This window comes from Leucopleurus acutus (assembly GCF_964270905.1).
Source record: "Leucopleurus acutus genome assembly, chromosome: 4".
NCBI lineage: Eukaryota > Metazoa > Chordata > Mammalia > Artiodactyla > Delphinidae > Leucopleurus > Leucopleurus acutus.
In genome coordinates, this window is record NC_139146.1 from 20,665,762 (window position 1) to 20,683,483 (window position 17,722).

Below are 17,722 nucleotides of genomic sequence, written 5' to 3' on the forward strand. Positions count from 1 at the left end.
TTTCTTTGAGGCTTCTTGTAGTTGGTCTTGGATATTAAAATATTACTGATTCTGAAAACTTACGGTGATTTTGTAGGAAATAACGTAAAAGGAAGTTTTTTATTTTTCTGTGTTGTGGATCACATAAAATACGAAACTTGCTGTATTTCAGCCAGAGGCCACCATGCATACTTTTTGCTGGAATTGGTGCTCAGTCGGTCATTCATAGCCCCTCTCTTGCTTCTTCCCTTGCATCTGTTAGCTACACAGACATTAGGGGAAAGAATATTCCATATTCGGAATAGCAAAAAAAGCAGTGTTCATACACATGGTCGTAGAACGCTTTACTGTAGAAAGACAAAGGTATTCAAGGAAAGAGAAGATCTTGCAGCTTTTACCACCGACGATGACAAATGTTCCTCATTAGATGATATGAATTGAAGATGCTGAGAAGAGAGAAGTTGAATTGTTAAATATGGATCACATTTTTCCATAGAAACTGTAACATATGGTGGGTAGGTTCTCAGACTAGCTCCTAGAAGCACACTTAACCCACATAGTGCTGAAACTCGCAGTACTTAAGTGACTACGTATTCAGTACAGTTGTATTAATTTTCAGTGCATCTCCTACCTTTGTAAGTAATGTGTTCCTGACTGTATTTGAAAGCTGAATCAGAAAGGCAAATGTCAGACTTAACCTGAATATAGTAAAACTAAAACGGTATAAAGTCTAGCTGTGGCTTTGTAGATGCTCTTGTCCTTGAACCTGGGGAAGCTTGTAGGGTGACCTTCCCAGTTACTCAAGAGGAAACAGTGAAGGGTCTAACTTCCTTAATTCACCATAACCATCTTTCTCTTTTGATTTCGATTCTGTGGATGCTGACGTAGAGATTTTGTATATATGGGAAATAACATTTATCTACATTCTCAGGCAAACAGTCATAAACTTTTCCCATGTTTCTTCTCTGAGGAACTAGGATTCCAGTCCTAGGATGAAGAATAGAAGCTATAGGAGGAGAGAAGAGATTGAAGAGTAGGGATGGGGGTTTGGTGTATTGCCTGTGATTCTAGCTGGAGGAGCCATGGCAGGAGTATTGGGATAAGGTGAAACAGGTGGTTGTGGAAATGTCACTTCTCTTTCTCTTCTCTCCCTCAAGCCTGACCTACCTTCTGGGAAAGAATAAGGTCTAGTCTCAGAGAGAAGCTGAGTTGAGGGATAAGCTAGGGAAATAAAGGATTGTGGGTTAAAGGAGGGACATACCCGCTGGTGCAAGCTGGAAAAGAGGGAATATTCTTTCTCAGTGGCCCCTCATGTATAATAGATATGGATGGAGAATTGATGACCAAATGCATGCTGTCGGATATTCATTTTCCTTGGGAGAATTTTCTCCTTTAGTAGCCATATTACTTGTCAATCACCAAGAAAATTTTTCTTGGCTATACTATTTGGCATGCTAAAAATAGTGCATTATATGAAATCCGTATCTTGAATGATAAGACAAAAATTAATCTTTTCCTTTTTCTGAAAGTGTTGCTGTCTCGTAAACACAGTCTTTTAATCAAGTCATTTTGTAATCGTGTTTTCTACTGATTTTAGATTTCTTTCAAGAAAATAGAGAAGTGAGGTAGTGGATGAGGTTGAGGTTTTGGCAGGAATAGCCGTGGATTAGTCATTTTGGGGGCCAGGCAGTGGCTGCATGGTGGTTCCTTTTATTATTTGTTTACTTTTTGAGTATTTGTAGTCAATCAATTAAAAATTGAAAAACCATTCTGTGGTTACTTATGAGCGTGCAGATGATATTGTTATTATATCGTATTTGAAAATCTTGTTTTGTTGAATCTTTTGTTTTTTATAACCACTGTGAAATTTGAAATTTGAAATGGTCTACTATAATTATAATCACTCTATAAGAAGACAAAAGTGAGCTTTGTTTTGATTTGTAAAATAATATGAATGCCAGTATAATGTTTCATTGTTCTTGATTTTACCTTATTCTGGTTTTTAACATTAATATGATAAATCATACACTCTCAGATCTTGCAGGCTGATCAAGTCTAGTGCTGAAAAGAATAATCTCTGAATTCCATTTTTAAAAATCCAGCTGATTAAATCAAATATTCTGTTAAAATTTAAAGCAAGTAGCAAAATCAACTTACGAGTTAATAAATACAGTTTTCTTTTATGTACACATTTGATTAATTTTAATTTTTCACGGAAGTGTGCTTTTCTCTTTTAATACTAAATTAGAACGTGGAAAGGTGAAAGGTCCATTTTATATATGTAGAAAGTGGTATACCAAGCTGAATATTTCTCAGATTTTGAAAGCGTTTAAAATGTAGCCTCTTCTTTATCTGAGTTTAATGGATATATCTGCAACACTGAAAATTTTGGAGTTGTAAGTTAAGAAGATGAAATACCTGTTTAGAAATGATAAATCACCTAGAAACACTGTATCTAATACTCCTCTTAATATTCTCATATAAATCATGGTGGTATTTTATTTTATTTTGTTTGTTGTTTTTGTTTAGGGGATCCTAAGAAAAAACTCATATGTTCAGTGTGCAATAAAAAGTGTTCTTCAGCGTCAAGCCTGCAGGAACATAGGAAGGTCAGTAAGATAAAGACTAATGCTCATCATAGTGTAAGATCTTTTAGTCATTTATAGTGTCGGCCATGAAAATTTTTAGCTGATTTTTATATTGTAAAGACAGAGTTTTGTCATTAATTTAACTACTAACATATTCTGAAATGCAAGACTGATATGCAAAAGAGTGAACTCTCGCAAAAGAATATTTTGAGTTGTTTATTGTTGTTCAGAATTAGTAGAAATATTTCTCCAACACAGTATTGTGTCTGACTGACACCTCATACTGGTTTCAAGCTTTCCCAGTTGCTGTTTGCTCAGGAAATACTATATATTTGAGGAAACCATATATTTTTGTGTATTTATGATATGCTCTGCAGTGACATTTAGCTTAAAATGATTGCATATTATAGTTAAGTGTGGCAAAACGAAGACAAAGAGCTCTATTATTTTGAAGAGCTAAAAATAATGTAGAAGAATGTCAGAGTGTTGTTAGCAGAAACGATTATGCCGTTGACCCTTGAACAACAGAGGTTTGAACTGTGCTGGTCCACTTTTAGCAGATTTTTCCAGTAAATACATACTCCAGTACTACACGATCAGGGGTTGGTTGACTATGCAGATGCGGAGGGCCCGCTGTAAAGTTACACGATCTTTTCACTGCAGGGAGAGGTTGGGGGGTGGGAGTGGGGTGCAGTGGGTCCAACCCCCAAACCCCCGTGTTGCTCAAGGGCCAACTGTGTTAGGAGAAAATAAATTTAATACATTTTGCAATAAGCATTCAACTTACTAAGTTGCTATCTTAATGTGAAAGTTATCCTGAAAAGTAAATGACAGTTATTAACCCTAACAACATTAGCACTAGGTAATAGAATTTTCGACAGAATAGAATTAAATTAAAGTTTAGATTTTGTTCATATCATGGCAGAGTCCAAAAAAATATTTTATGTTATATTATAATAACAAAGATATAAATGATTATTTCCTGAGTTCATATATTATTTTTTCAGAATATCTAGGAGCATATAATATTGTCTTTTAGTCATTTAATACTAAAGAAGAGAGGAGATGATACTAGTGAAAGTAAAATTTTACTTTTGTTATGGTTTGTAAGTTGAATTTTGTCTCTTTGTGTGTGTCTGTATTCCAAAATAACTTGACAGGCCTTAAAACTCATATGATATTCAGCGCTGTAGCTCCAAGCATGTGCTGTGGATTTAACCTGTAACATGTAAGACAGTTGAATTGTTAAATGTCTGAGGTTATATCCTACATGTTGAATGATTATGATCCTTAGGGAGAAGTAATGCAACAGCACTGGACAGGAGTGAAGACAGTGGATGTCACCTTCTTCTGTCCCTAACCCCCCATGTAACACTGGGCCTGTGTTCTCTCATTTATGAAGTGTGACTTTTGAACTGATCAGTGTCTTTTAATTACTTCTCTTAAGTGCCATGAAACTACTTTTTTTTTTCTTTTCAGTTTCCATGTGGTTATTTTATCAGATTGTTTAAAAATATGGAGTACTTCAAGAATTTGCATATAATTCCTGTCCAGGGACCATGCTAATCTTCTCTGTATCATCCCAAATTTAGTGCACGTGCTGCTGAAGCAAGCACTGAAGCTACCTTTTAAGGGAAGTTTTGCACAGAACTCCAGTCCAGATGCTGCTGCTTTTACGTCTCTCTTCCTCCCTTCTCATCACCCTTAAGGTTTCTGAAGCAGAACCTAGTCTGAGACAAAAAGATTAAATCCAGTTGAATAAACATTAAAAAAAAAATCCTCATACTTTTATAATTCTTTGATTTCCTTCCCTGATCTTAAGAAGTTGAAATTTAAGATATCTTACCAAATTTCAGATTTTCCCAAATAGACTATTTCAACAAAGTTGGTAGTGGGGCATATTTCTGAAAAGTGTTCTCTTTTCCATTTATTTTCTTCATAACATAAGAACTTTTCCCCCAGGGAATATCTTGGTAGATGTAAATCCTACCTGGTGGTGGTGGAATACAGCCATTCTGTTTCTGCAAATGTTAATAACTTAGTAGCTCAGTGCAGCTCTTCATTACAGCATAACTCCTCTGACTCAGCCTTTCTGAAGCCACAGGCAGCTTTTACTGACTCCATTTTTGACTGTTCTTATAGTTGGGTATGTCTAATGTCTAATAGAGTTTGGTTGTAGTATTTCACCTTGCCAGTAGATGGTGCTGTATGAATAGGTCAAATTTATATTACAGTCTAGAACAGTGTCTTACATTACTGTGTACTGCCCTATATTACAATAAGATATATTATAATCCTCCTGAAAATTATTTAATTTGGGACTTCAAATGATAAGTTATTACCATCCATGTCAATTTAATAAGCTGGACATTTTACAAAAGGTGCTTTACTTAGCATTACGCATTAATTAGTGTCATTTTCACTTTAAATCTGATTGTTCTATTAAAACTTTTTTAGGAGTTTTGAGAATAGCTTTGGATTGAATTTTCCACTATAAGATAGTCAATACAAAAATGCTTTCATGTACAGTAAATATTCTTTTTTATAATTTTGATAATATCAATTCAATTCAACCTTTAAAAATGTTTCACGGGGCTTCCCTGGTGGCGCAGTGGTTGAGAGTCCGCCTGCCGATGCAGGGGACACGGCTTCGTGCCCCGGTCGGGGAAGATCCCACATGCCGCGGAGCGGCTGGGCCCGTGAGCCATGGCCACTGAGCCTGCGCGTCCGGAGCCTGTGCTCTGCAACGGGAGAGGCCACAACAGTGAGAGGCCCGCGTACCGCAAAAAAAATAAATAAATAAATAAAAATGTTTCATGTTTCAGAAGCCATGAGAGTTAAGTGAACAAATATATGTTGCAGTAATTTATTTAACACCTGCCACTTTCATATGGATAATTTAAAATTTGTATATACTAATTAAAATTTAACATTAAAAATGAAAATAAATATGTTTTCATTTATGTATGTCTCAGAAGGCACATCATCATTTTTTAGAGTAGCTTATTATAAAAGATATATGTTACAGAAACAGAGTTTAAGAATATAAATCTGTTCTTATTATCTTCAAATAAACATTACACCTCATATAATTGCTGTGAGGGTCTTTGATGATTGAAGATGTTGCCTTTAAAATTTCTTAGGCTGAAAGTTTTCCTGCTGTACTATGTGGTACTTGCCTTCCTCAGACCTGTCATGTGGCTGGACATAGGCTTAAGGCACAGACTGCAGACCAGGGATCTGTGAGCCTTGCCCCAGCTTCCGTTTTCCTTCCTGGTGACGTCTTTTCACCATTCCTGCCTTGAGTTCCTCTGTGGTCACTTAGGTCAGGGGAGCTGTTTACCAGTCCTCCACTCTTTACTCATTGCTGCACCAGTTCAGGGTCTTCTGCCTTGGCTTTCACTCTGTAGTGGCGCTAGATATCCTGCAAGGATCACCACAGTATCTTGGCTTCCTGCAGAAGGACCTTTGCTTGTCTGGGGTTTAGTTTTGTGAGCACTACCTTTAATGAGGTTGAAACAAAAACAGGACCTCGCCAAAACCATTTTTGAATCTTCAGCAAAACGGTATGATGCTCTTATTCATTGGGGTGATCGACATTTCTAATATAAGGCTTCTTGCAACACATTCCTCTTAGAACTTTGTACATTGTTACTGGTAATAAACTAAGCTTCTGCTTTTCATACCGCCTATTCAATTTCTCTGATTAAGTCTCTGGGAGGGAAAGAACTAAATTTAATATTAAACTGTAATATTTATTTAGCCAGTTGTTTGCTAAAGTTATGCTCCTCCCCCTTATTATAATTTTTTAAAAATAAAACTAATAAAGTTTTTTATTGTGGTCGTCCTATCCTGTGAGAGTTTTGCAGTGAGCTAAATGCTTTTCAGAATCATGTATCTCCTTGTCTCTAACATTAATTAATGTGTTGTTCTGTACTACATATATTTAAGTTTAAAGGAGTGTTGACTACTGTAAAGGGGATATTTTTACTGGCAAGTTACGTATTTCCAAGTCTAAATTTGTGCATAACAGAGACTTAATATATACTAGGTATAATTTTTTACAGAGAGTGTAAATTTATTATGCACTTTAAAAATAGGTCAGCTGTTTTACATATTTAAATAACGTGCAGTCTTACATTTTTTTAATAATATGTTTCTACTAGGTAACATGTTCATTGCATTTTCAATTTATGTAGGATAGTGTGAACAAATTAGGGCTGAATTATAATATATAGTTTGGATATTGCAGTAGCAACTGTCCACATGTTTATACTTTTACTTGAGCTCTGTACAGTTTTTGGCGTTGATAGTTGACTTAACTGTCAATTTAACGTTTTGCAGATTCATGAGGTATTTGATTGTCAAGAATGTATGAAGAAATTCATTTCAGCTAATCAGCTAAAACGTCATATGATCACCCACTCAGGTAAAATACATATTTTTCCATTTGTATTGAAATCTCTACAAAAGATTCACCTCGTCATTTTCAGGAGCTCTGAGAGTGGTAATCAGGAGACCTGGTTATTAGTTCCAGGTTGGCCATTGACCGGCCATGTGATTTTGAACAAGTTACTTAGCTTCTCGACCTCAGTTTGTTTCTGAAGCATATGTGGTTGGACTAAATGAAATTGAAGATCTTCAAACTCACCATTTAATTTGTTACCTAATCCTCCTTGAGACTCTGTTTCTATATTCTTCATCTGTGAAAAGATATCCTACCTTTCAAAATTGCTGTTCAGGTTAAACGAAGTCATCTATGTACCACGCTAGCAGAGTGTCTGAAATTTAGGAGCGATTCAACAATTATAGTTCCGACATTTCTAGATGTTTTCACATTCTAACTAAGGAACTAATACATGTTAGTGAGAAATTTATAAATACATTTTGAGAATGTAAGTTTTTAAAGCTATAGTTTCATTTTAAGCAAGTTTGAGTAATAGGGCAGTTACACAGACTTAGAAAAATTCAGCTCTGAAAATAACTTTTGCTTTATGAAGTCTCTTTTCTAGAGTTTAGAATGTCTGTACTTTGAGACCATTTAAGTCAGAATGTTTTTGAATAGCTACTTCATTTGGAGACAGATATAGATATTTTGGCAAATGAAAATGGAAGATCAAAAATGGTGGATCGAAAATAGAAGATCTGGTGGCCTTCAGATACGCTTTGTTTGAAAAAGTTGTCATCATTACATGAATATTGTATAAATGTGGATTTTACCCAGCAACCTAAATGTGTAGTTTCTGCTGAGAATTGGAAGCTCGGCCTGTGTGGGGTCTCTTGGCCCAGCAGGAGGCAGGTCTGTCCTTTACTTTCATCACTGTCAGGCCACTCACCCTTTGCATTCGGAGTTGTGACCCTGACTTGAACTCATACCGATCAGCAGATTTTTCATCTAGAAGTAGGATTTCTTCCTTGAATTGAAACTTCATCTTTATATCTAAGCTACTTTATACATTTAGCTTGCAAATAGATCAATAAAAGAACAAACTGATGTTTCTTTTGTGAATAGGCTCACCTATCTAACAGATGGATTGGGTAATAGATGGTTTCAGTTGTTTGGATCATGTTTTAGTTGACTTATCCATAAGAAGTAATACAAGGTAAGGCTGTTTTCTTTTTTATCCTTTACCTTTATGTAGATATGAGATTGTCTCCACTCATTTTTCACAGAAAAACGACCCTATAATTGTGAGATTTGTAATAAATCTTTCAAGAGGCTCGATCAAGTGGGTGCTCACAAAGTAATACACAGTGAAGACAAACCTTACAAATGCAAGCTTTGTGGAAAGGGATTTGCCCACAGAAATGTTTACAAGAATCACAAGAAGGTAAAAGCTTATTAATATTGTTATAAACCTATGTATTTTTGCTGATTTCCTGATATAATTACCAATTGACCAATTGTTTACCTTCAAAGAAGTTTTTGGATATCCGAGTCATGCTGTACATATGAAATAATTGGAGAAGATCTTGCTTCTGTTTTCTAACCACTCACTCAGGCCGTAACCCCTGTGGCCTTGTTTCCTATCTGTATTCTCTACTGCCACTGTTCTCCTCACAAGCAGAGTGTCATCCAGTGTTTTCCAGCGTTGCAGTAACTGCAAAGTCTTCTCTTCTTTCTTTCTATAAAGTTTGACACTCTTGCTCTTGTTACCTTTTGGAAATCCTCTTCATCTATGGCGCCATTTTAGTGACTCTGCTAGGTCTTCTGCCAGTTTCTCTGAGGGCTTCTTTGTTCTCTGAACCCTCCCCCAGGGGGTTATCCCGGCTGCTTTGACTGTAGGCCTCTTCTATGTTCTCAGTGTCCGCTATATCCATGAATTCTGGTACAAACTCTGTACTGATGATTTCCAAGTGATTTATTTTGTTAATCCCAGCTCTCAGACACACATTTGCCACTGCTCGTGTGATACATAACTGGGCACCTTTTGACCTAATGAATTTAGCACGCTCCAGATAACTTCACTTTTGGAAGTTTCTGTTAAGGACAAAAGCATCTAATTATCCCTGTCTCTTTCTGTAATATTAGCCCCTTTTTAGAATTAGAAGCTAATTCTTAAAGATTGTACCCTCTACGTTGCCTTGTCACCGTCACAATCACCCATTGCTTTACCATTTCCACATCCCGATCATGGCTCATCTTCATCACTTTAATACCCATCTCATTCAGCTTCTTGTTACTTATCACTTCCCACTTATTCAGCTGACTAGATAAATCATCCCAAAGCACAGCTCTATCACTCTTGTACTCTAATATTATAAGTAGATTTCCAGCACCTATTAACATATGATGCTTTACCCTGTCACTCGGAGTTCTCTACACCATGACCTCAGCTTCCTTTCCCGGCTTTGTATCCTCCTATTTTCTGCATAAGACATATCAAAAACAACTCAGCATGACCTCTCTAACTTCTCCCGTCCCTCCTTTCTAGCAGGACTCTCTTCAAGTTACAATCTCTTAGTTTCGTCTATTGATTTTTGTTTGCATTTCCTACACTTTACTCAAGTTCTTGTATCAGAAAGTTAGTTTTGGGCTTCTCTGGTGGCACAGTGGTTGAGAGTCCGCCTGCCGATGCAGGGGACGCGAGTTCGTGCCCCGGTCCGGGAAGATCCCACATGCCGCAGAGCGGCTGGGCCCGTGAGCCATGGCCGCTGGGCCTGGGCGTCCGGAGCCTGTGCTCTGCAAGGGGAGAGGCCACAACAGTGAGAGGCTCGCGTACCGCAAAAAAAAAAAAAAAAAAAAAAGAAAGTTTTATCTAATCTACTTTGTGTAGGTAATAAATAATGTTTGAATTGAATTCAGAAAATGTGTGCAAAGATATTCTTTGTCTTAGAAGTGTATGTTTAAGTTTGTGATGTGATACATATTTGCTTATTGATTTTGGTATATTGTAGGATGCTATTAAACAACGTATAAATAATGCATTTTCAAATAACTTGTTACCTTTTTATTTGCAATATTTCATTGGAATTATAATTATTTCAGTATTTATTGGGACTTTACAAACACATCATTTCATCTCTTTAAATCATTTAAGAAGTTACGATATCAGTTTCAGCTTCAGTCTAAAAAGAAAAGAAAAGGCAGATTTACGAAAGAGTAAACAGGATTGATTGATGGTGTACCAAATCATCTCTGCCTAATTTCTTGCTGACCGCCCTTATGTTTAACTCAGGCATTATATGTTCAGAGGCAGGACCACATTCATTACTGCTGCATTGGAATTACATGCCTATAAAAAATTATCTGGCTAGTTTCCTGCTAAGTCTCTGGAACCCTCTTGCTCCTTTCTTTGATGAAACTGATCTACCCACATTTACGAGTTTTTCACAGTTTGACTTATGTTACATGCCATATGGGAATTTGACACAGGATCTTTGCACCATCTCTCATACCTTTAATCATAAATCATATGAAAGTAATAATGATGCCTTGGGAAGGATAGAAACAACGATGCCTGTAATTTCCAAAATGGAAAGCACATTCAATCCTTCTGCTGTGGACAGTTGTGCTTCTCACTGTGTTATGATCCTAGCGTGTATTTGGTATGGTTACATGAAAATGTTTAAAATATTTTCCAAGAGTTACGGTGAAAAAAGCAAATCAACTTCTTCTTCCTTCATTATTCATTAGTGGCCAGTTCCAAACCTAAAAAGTAAGGATATTCAAGGAAAGCAGAAAAAAAGCCCACTAAAAGTCAGACCCATCTTCATCATGTAGCATGACCAAAGGTTGTTATTTTAAATAAATTATTCTTTGGGGTTTTTGATTATGTAACTTGCGTATTTATATTATACTTATTTGGTTTATTTTGGGGTCAATTCTTTTAACATTTAAATTTGCTTGAAAAGGAAATGTTTTCATTGTGATGGACAATAGGGCGTGAAATTTTGAAGGAGTGATTTCTGTTTCTTAAACTTAATTACTTGTTTCGTCATCCTGCCAGTTATACAAGCTCAATAGGTCAAAATTAGTTTTTCTTTTCCCTAATCCTTCCTGACAGTCATTTAACCTGATTCATAGTTGTATTTTTTAGGATCTAGTTAAATAAAGATTGTTCGTCTGGATCCACAATTGGACAGACATTTCAGAACCGCAGGAAACAGAAATTAGTTAATTAGTCTTCACCCTCCATTTTGCTCCCTGTCAGATTTAAAGCAAAGCCAAACTGAGATGTGTATAGTGCTTTCTACTCCTGTGACGGGTGTGGTATCTAGATGGGCTGAGCCATCTTGGCTCCTGGAGCTGGCACTACTTGCTTGATGATGGGAATGAGTACAGAGAGGTTTTGTCCTGATTAAGTCATAGACAAGCTCCTGGGGGAAAGAGCTGTGTCTATTCAAATGAGAGACCTGTTTTCCTGACCTTTATATGACCTTCAAGGGATGAACATTAGAAGCCGATGAGGAACTCTGGTCATAACCTCTCCTAAAATAATTCCATTGGGTGTCCTCTACTAACACCTCATCCAGTGATTTCCAAATTCTGGGCCATGACCACTTTGTGGGTCTTGAAGTAATTAACTGGGTCATGAATAGAATAGAATAGAACAGAACAGAATAGAATAGAATAGAATAGAATAAAAAATACAATAGAAAGTATGAGAGTAAGGGTCATTTAATGAAATAATACACGTGTGTGCATGTCTGTGTGTATGTGTTAGATTTTGATATAAAAATTATCTTTTCGGTCATGATCAGACAGTTTGAAAGACACTGCAGGTCAGACTTTGTGCAGGTGAGATTTTATTAGACCTTAAAGAAAAGGACAGGTCTCTCTATAAAGAAATCAGGGATTAGGTTCTAAGACCATAATATATGGCATACATTTTACGTAATAAAAGAAATCTTTGTCAGTCTCTAAGAAAGGTGCCAAGTTGTAGATTGAAAGACAGTGGCTCAGTAATTCCATCACAACCACTTTTTCCTTCAGCTTTGCATCAGATTTCTCTTCTTCAGGTGGGTTGTAGGTGAAGTAGTGGGTGGTTCATTTAAGGTGTTGTATGTCCAGAATTGCCTATTTTTGTGTTCTAGAAGCACATTCACAAGGATGAGATGCTTGCACTAAGGGGGGCATGCATGTAGGAATTGAACCTGACAGAGGAAAGGAACAGATACAGATGTTCCTCTGAAGCTCATTTAGTTAATGGCAAATTGCTTACCCTGTTTCAGTTATTTTTCTTTGGTGGATGATGAGATGGCATCGTACAGTTTCTAATGTAAGCACCTTATTTCTCGTACTAGACAGTAAGCTTTGAAGATAGATGCTGTACTTTAATTCACGGCACCTGTTGACCACATTGTGCTTTGAATGTGGCAGACATTTTCCGAATGAATAAAAATTCATGAAAAAATTATCCCAAATAAATGATTTAATGTTCTTAGTTAAATGGTAGTTACGATACGAGGAGTGATTTCTCTAAATCTCTATTTGCAATATGTATTGCAGCATTTTTCCCTTTCTGAGCACTCCCTTTCTTGACTTTATGAGCATATCAGTGATCTAGTGATCCACTGAAAAATCATGGTTGTGTTCCTTCTGCACTGGGTTTATCAGCCCGAGATAGCTAAGAACTCTTTAAACCTTTCATTTGAAGACACTGCACAGTTCTAGTTTTCTGAACCCTTTCCTGGCTCTGAGTTAGATATTTCACATGTAGCTCACTTACTCCCAAATCAGTGATGGCCCTTTGTCCCCTGAGAAACTTTAATAGAAGAACCTGCCTCCCAGCTTGCTTCTGCTTCCCCAGATTATGATTGAAGAGCCGTCAACTAAAGACTGTGCCTTGGTGTTTCCCTGAACCACAGCATTGCTGCTGCTCTTCAGAGCTTTCTTCACCCCGGTTCCTGTGGGCACAGGGCCTTGCCTTCCAGGTCTCTAGCCTCTGACTCTCGCCTTGCACTTAAAGGTTCAGACTGGCTCTCACCTCCAGAATACTGCCTTTGTTCTTTGCTCTTTACCAGCCCAGCCCAACCCAGGGGTTGAGCTCACTTTACTTGACCCGCCTGATCAAGTGCACACCAGTAGCCTTCTTAAAACTGCAAAGGGAAATGTTCTTTATTTTTAAATTAATTTTGTTTTCCTTTTTTTCCCTTTGTAGTAGACATCTTATGAAAACAAATCCCTAAAATCATACATGAATGCATGGGTAGTCAGTTATGCAGCTTAGGTTAGAATCCCCGGCACCAGCCACCTTCCCTTCTGCCTACCACGTTTCTAGGCCCCTTCCCAGTGAATAGCCTCTGGGCTTTCCCAAGTATATTAACAACTGTACACGTTGTTGTACAAATTATTTGTTCATTATTACCACATCTACTACTATATTCAAAGGCAGGTGATCCTAGTAACCGGAGGATATTTTGTAGACTGAGTAAAATTCAGTTTTTATCCTCAGCATAATGCCATTGACATACTTTAAGTCACTGTAATGGGCTGGAATAGGGAAGATTAGAAATGGGAAGGTGCAACCTGGAGGTGGTTGGGTGGCAGAGCTGGGAAGGTGGGGGGTAGAAGGTGGGAAGGGTGACCACTGGAATGGAGAAGAGAGTGTAAGAAGAGACTCCAGAGTGTTAGGTTGGGAGGGGCGCTTTCAAATGCTGTAAGTACAGAGCACCTCTGGGAAGAGCTGGGAAGGTGGGGGGGTAGAAGGTGGGAAGGGTGACCATTGGAATGGAGAAGAGAGTGTAAGAAGAGACTCCAGAGTGTTAGGTTGGGAGGGGCGCTTTCAAATGCTGTAAGTACAGAGCACCTCCTTCGTCACCCTAGTAAATCGTCAGGAACTTCCACGTTCCACACTGATGTTTGTGTGTAAGAGGATGTGCTTTTTGGGTGGAGCTTGGAGAAAAACACAAGGTCTCGGCTACCCATCTGGGAGAAAAGTGTATTTAAATGTAAATGGTTTTATGACACAGATGTCATTCAGGAACTTACTTCTTTGCCTTGACATTATGACTTGGAGAGCATTTCAGGTAGGTTCATATAAAGCTACTCATTTTTTATGACCATTACTATTTTGATACTTCAGTGAACATCCTTTTCCATAAAACTTTGTAACTTTGCCAAGAGTATTTATGCAACTAGCTCTTAGGTATGGAATTTATGGGTCAGATATTAAGTTTACTTTAAATTTTGATTGCTCCTGCCCAACTGCCTTCTGAAAAAGCTCTTATTTTCACTTAGTAGTGATGAAAGTGCTCCGTGCCGTCACAAACATCTATGTTATCAGCCTTTTTTTTTTTTTCAGTCTGAGAAGTGAAAGGTGATGTTTCATTGCATTTTAGCAATGGTGGGTGAAATTCTTTTTATGTTTTTTTTTTTCCATTTTTCTTCTGAGAAATGCTTGTAGATACTCTTTGTCCTTTTTCTGCTGGCCTATTTGGCTGTTCTCTTATTGATTTCTAGGAGCTCTATAGATATTATGAATATCAATACTTTGCTGTTTTTGTTTCTAATATTTGTCCCCATCTATCAACTTGCATCTTTTGAGTAAAGAAGTTTTACATTTTTATGTTTTCAAGTATGATATGGATTATGAGTTTTATGGCTTCTGAGTATTTATAGCTTCTGAGTTTTAAGTCTTATTTAGAAAACTTTCTTATTCCAAGATTATGCAAATACTCGTCAATGCTTTTAAAAGTTATATTTCTTTTTTAATTGGTATTTTAATCCATCAATAATTTATTTTTAGGTATGGATTGAAATATTGATTCATACCACTGCTATCACATTATTGAACGCCTCTTGTATAAATCTATTTTTGGACTCCATCTGTTCCGTTTAATCTGTATTCCCTTGCAATATCAGACTATTTTAATAGTTGCGATTTATAATGTTTTTTAATATCTGTTGGACAAGGGCTCCTTTGTAGTTTTCCTTTTTCAAAATTCTTTCACATGGTGTTTTGGGAAGATTGATGTTAATAAGCAGATGTCTTATCACTGCTTCCTTTTTTTATTTTTTTTTATTTATTTATTTTTTTTTTTGCGGTAGGCGGGCCTCTCACTGTTGTGGCCTCTCTCATTGCGGAGCACAGGCTCCGGACACGCAGGCTCGGCGGCCATGCCTCACGGGCCCAGCCGCTCCCTGGCATGTGGGATCTTCCCGGACTGGGGCACGAACCCGCATCCCCTGCATCAGCAGGCGGACTCTCAACCACTGCGCCACCAGGGAAGCCCCGCTGCTTCCTTTTTATCTTCCTGGAAATCAGTGTCATATATTAAAAAACAGCTCCTCTTCACAAAAATTCTTCAAATGTACCCTTGTTCTTCTGAATGGTTTGGTTCAGAAATGTTCAGGATAGAAAAAGCAGGAAATAAAAACGGTTTATTTTCCTCTATTATCATTAAATTAATTCTCCATTATCAGTATATTTCTTATTTTTTTCATGTATTAAAACATAGTATTTAGTGTAACATGGAGATCCTTCCCTTGCCCCTTTCATTTCTATTCTACCTGAAATTCTACCAAGTTTGGTTGACTCGTTTCTCAGCCCAGAGGATCTATTAGAAGAAGACTAAGTGAAAGAGGATTGGGAAAAAAAACTCAGGTTAGCTGTAGCCAGAAGACTTGGTGATGGTTTGTTTCACCCAGAGAAGACAAAAACCTTTAGAAATAAACTGTGACTCATAGAGCATGGCAAATGGGGGAGATTTAGCATGAGGGCAGGAAGTGTACTTATGTGAACCCGCAATAGACAGGGTAATGAATTTTAAATGATGTTGACAGTCTTAGTGAATAGGTAGTATAAATTTGGAAGCTAAGTTAAAATAAATGGAAAACTATTAACTTTTTTAAAAAGAGACACTCTTCTCTCTTCTATAACAATTTGTATCAAACTAGAAAATGCCACAAACTTGAACCAATGAAAACTAGAACTGTACAAATGAGAATTGTATGTTATAATTAAAATATGCTGACGTGCAGTATTTTCAGTAAAAAATAAGCTTTGAACCTAATATCCCATATTGAGTGTTTTACATTTAAAATTAGAAACTAGAATCAGTTTAGAATCAGACTCTGATCTTTTGACTTTGTTTGCGTCTGTATTATGTTGAAAATAGATTAGTTTAGTTTTTATAAGGGTTTCAACTGAGAAAATATCCTCTGGCCATGTTGACACTTAGATAATTGGGTAGTGGTTTAAATACACACACACACATACATACACAGACATTTTACTTTATATCTATCTATTCCAGATATTTGGAATCCTATTCTCATCCTATTTCCTATTATCTGTTAATTACTAGGGATTTGTACTATAAGAAAACTATTTCCTGTTGAAGGACTGGTATTAATTTTTAGAGTAATTTTTGGATAGGACTGGAATTGATCCATTGTTGTTTGTTTGTCTGTTTGTAGTTTAGAATCTGCACTCGTTTCTCTTTGGATGGCACATAAAGTTCAATGCAAGATTACCAATTTATTTCGCCATCTTGCCTAGCAAGCAAGTTATCCACTAAAGGAGCTAGTATAGCTGCTATGGTGTGTTACATATGACTTATAAAAATTAGGAGGCCTACTTCTATGCAGAAAATTCTGCTTCACATTATTATGATGCATCTGAAAACTTTATCTTCAGTAGTGAAGCTGCAAGTTTCTGTTATCTGGACAGTTTGTGAAGGGACATGGTTGCTGTTTCCAGATATTCAAAGAGCTTCATTTGGAAGTGAGAATAAACTTGTTCTGTATGGCTCTAGACTAGCTGTAGTAAATAGTGGCCATGCAGAGGCAGAACTTTTAAATTAATGGTCAAATCAGCTAGCCTGAAGAGTCATGTGTTGAAAGCACTGTTTGCTACAGGTATCCTTGGCTACAAATATGAGATACCGTCTCTCAGCAGTATAGAAGAGGGGAAAGCCCCCTGAGTTGCCTTCCAAGGAAGACTTCATCTGAAAGCCTATGATTATTTCTTCTCTTAGCAAATTCCCTTTGCCTTGATTATTACAGTTGGCCCTTTGTGTCTGCGGGTTCCACGTCCACAGACTCAACCAACCACGAATGCAAAGTATTTGGAAGAAAAATTCCAGAAAGTTCCAAACAGCAGAACTTGAATTTGCTGTGCACTGGCAACCATTTACATTGTATTAGGTATTATAAGTAATCTAGAGGTGATTTAAAATATACGAGAGGATGTGCATAGGTTATATGCAAATACTGTGCCATTTTTTTGTTTTTGGAGTATAATTGCTTTACAATGGTGTATTATTTTCTGTTGTATAATGAAGTAAATCAGCTATATGTATACCTATATCCCCTCCCTCTTGGACCTCCCTCCCACCCCCTCCTATCCCACTCATCTAGGTCGTTACAGAGCACTGAACTGAGCCTCGTGTGCTTTGTAGTATGTTCCCACTAGCTGAGAGCATCCTTGGATTTTGGTATCCTCTGAGGCCCTGAAACCAGTCTCCCACAGATATGGAGGAGGAGTGTCCTTAGGGCTGCGGGGACTTCAGTAGTTGGCCCCTTGAGATTATGGTTTTGTACTAATGAGTTGTGGCTTTCAAGCAATGGAAAGGTTGGACTGGCTACTCAAGGCTGTACTCCATCTTCACTTCTCTGTGTAGCATGAGCTACCTTTTTCTGTACTGAGCTTAAAGAAACTGATTTCTTCGGTATTTCTCCAGTTTCTATTCATTTTTGTGAATCCTTT

At 37.2% G+C, this 17,722-nt stretch overlaps 1 protein-coding gene across 2 annotated transcripts in view; it reads left to right on the forward strand.

The window, feature by feature from the left end:
- The window catches only part of PRDM5 (PR/SET domain 5), a gene marked incomplete at both ends in the record, with an annotated part of 206,846 nt that overhangs the window by 97,432 nt on the left and 91,692 nt on the right, over positions 1-17,722 (forward strand). For both annotated transcript variants that reach the window (XM_082837920.1, XM_082837921.1), the window contains 3 exons: positions 2,509-2,588; positions 6,912-6,996; positions 8,241-8,398. In XM_082837920.1, coding sequence (XP_082694046.1) covers positions 2,509-2,588; positions 6,912-6,996; positions 8,241-8,398 — 323 coding nt within the window. The remainder of the gene's footprint in view (positions 1-2,508; positions 2,589-6,911; positions 6,997-8,240; positions 8,399-17,722) is intronic.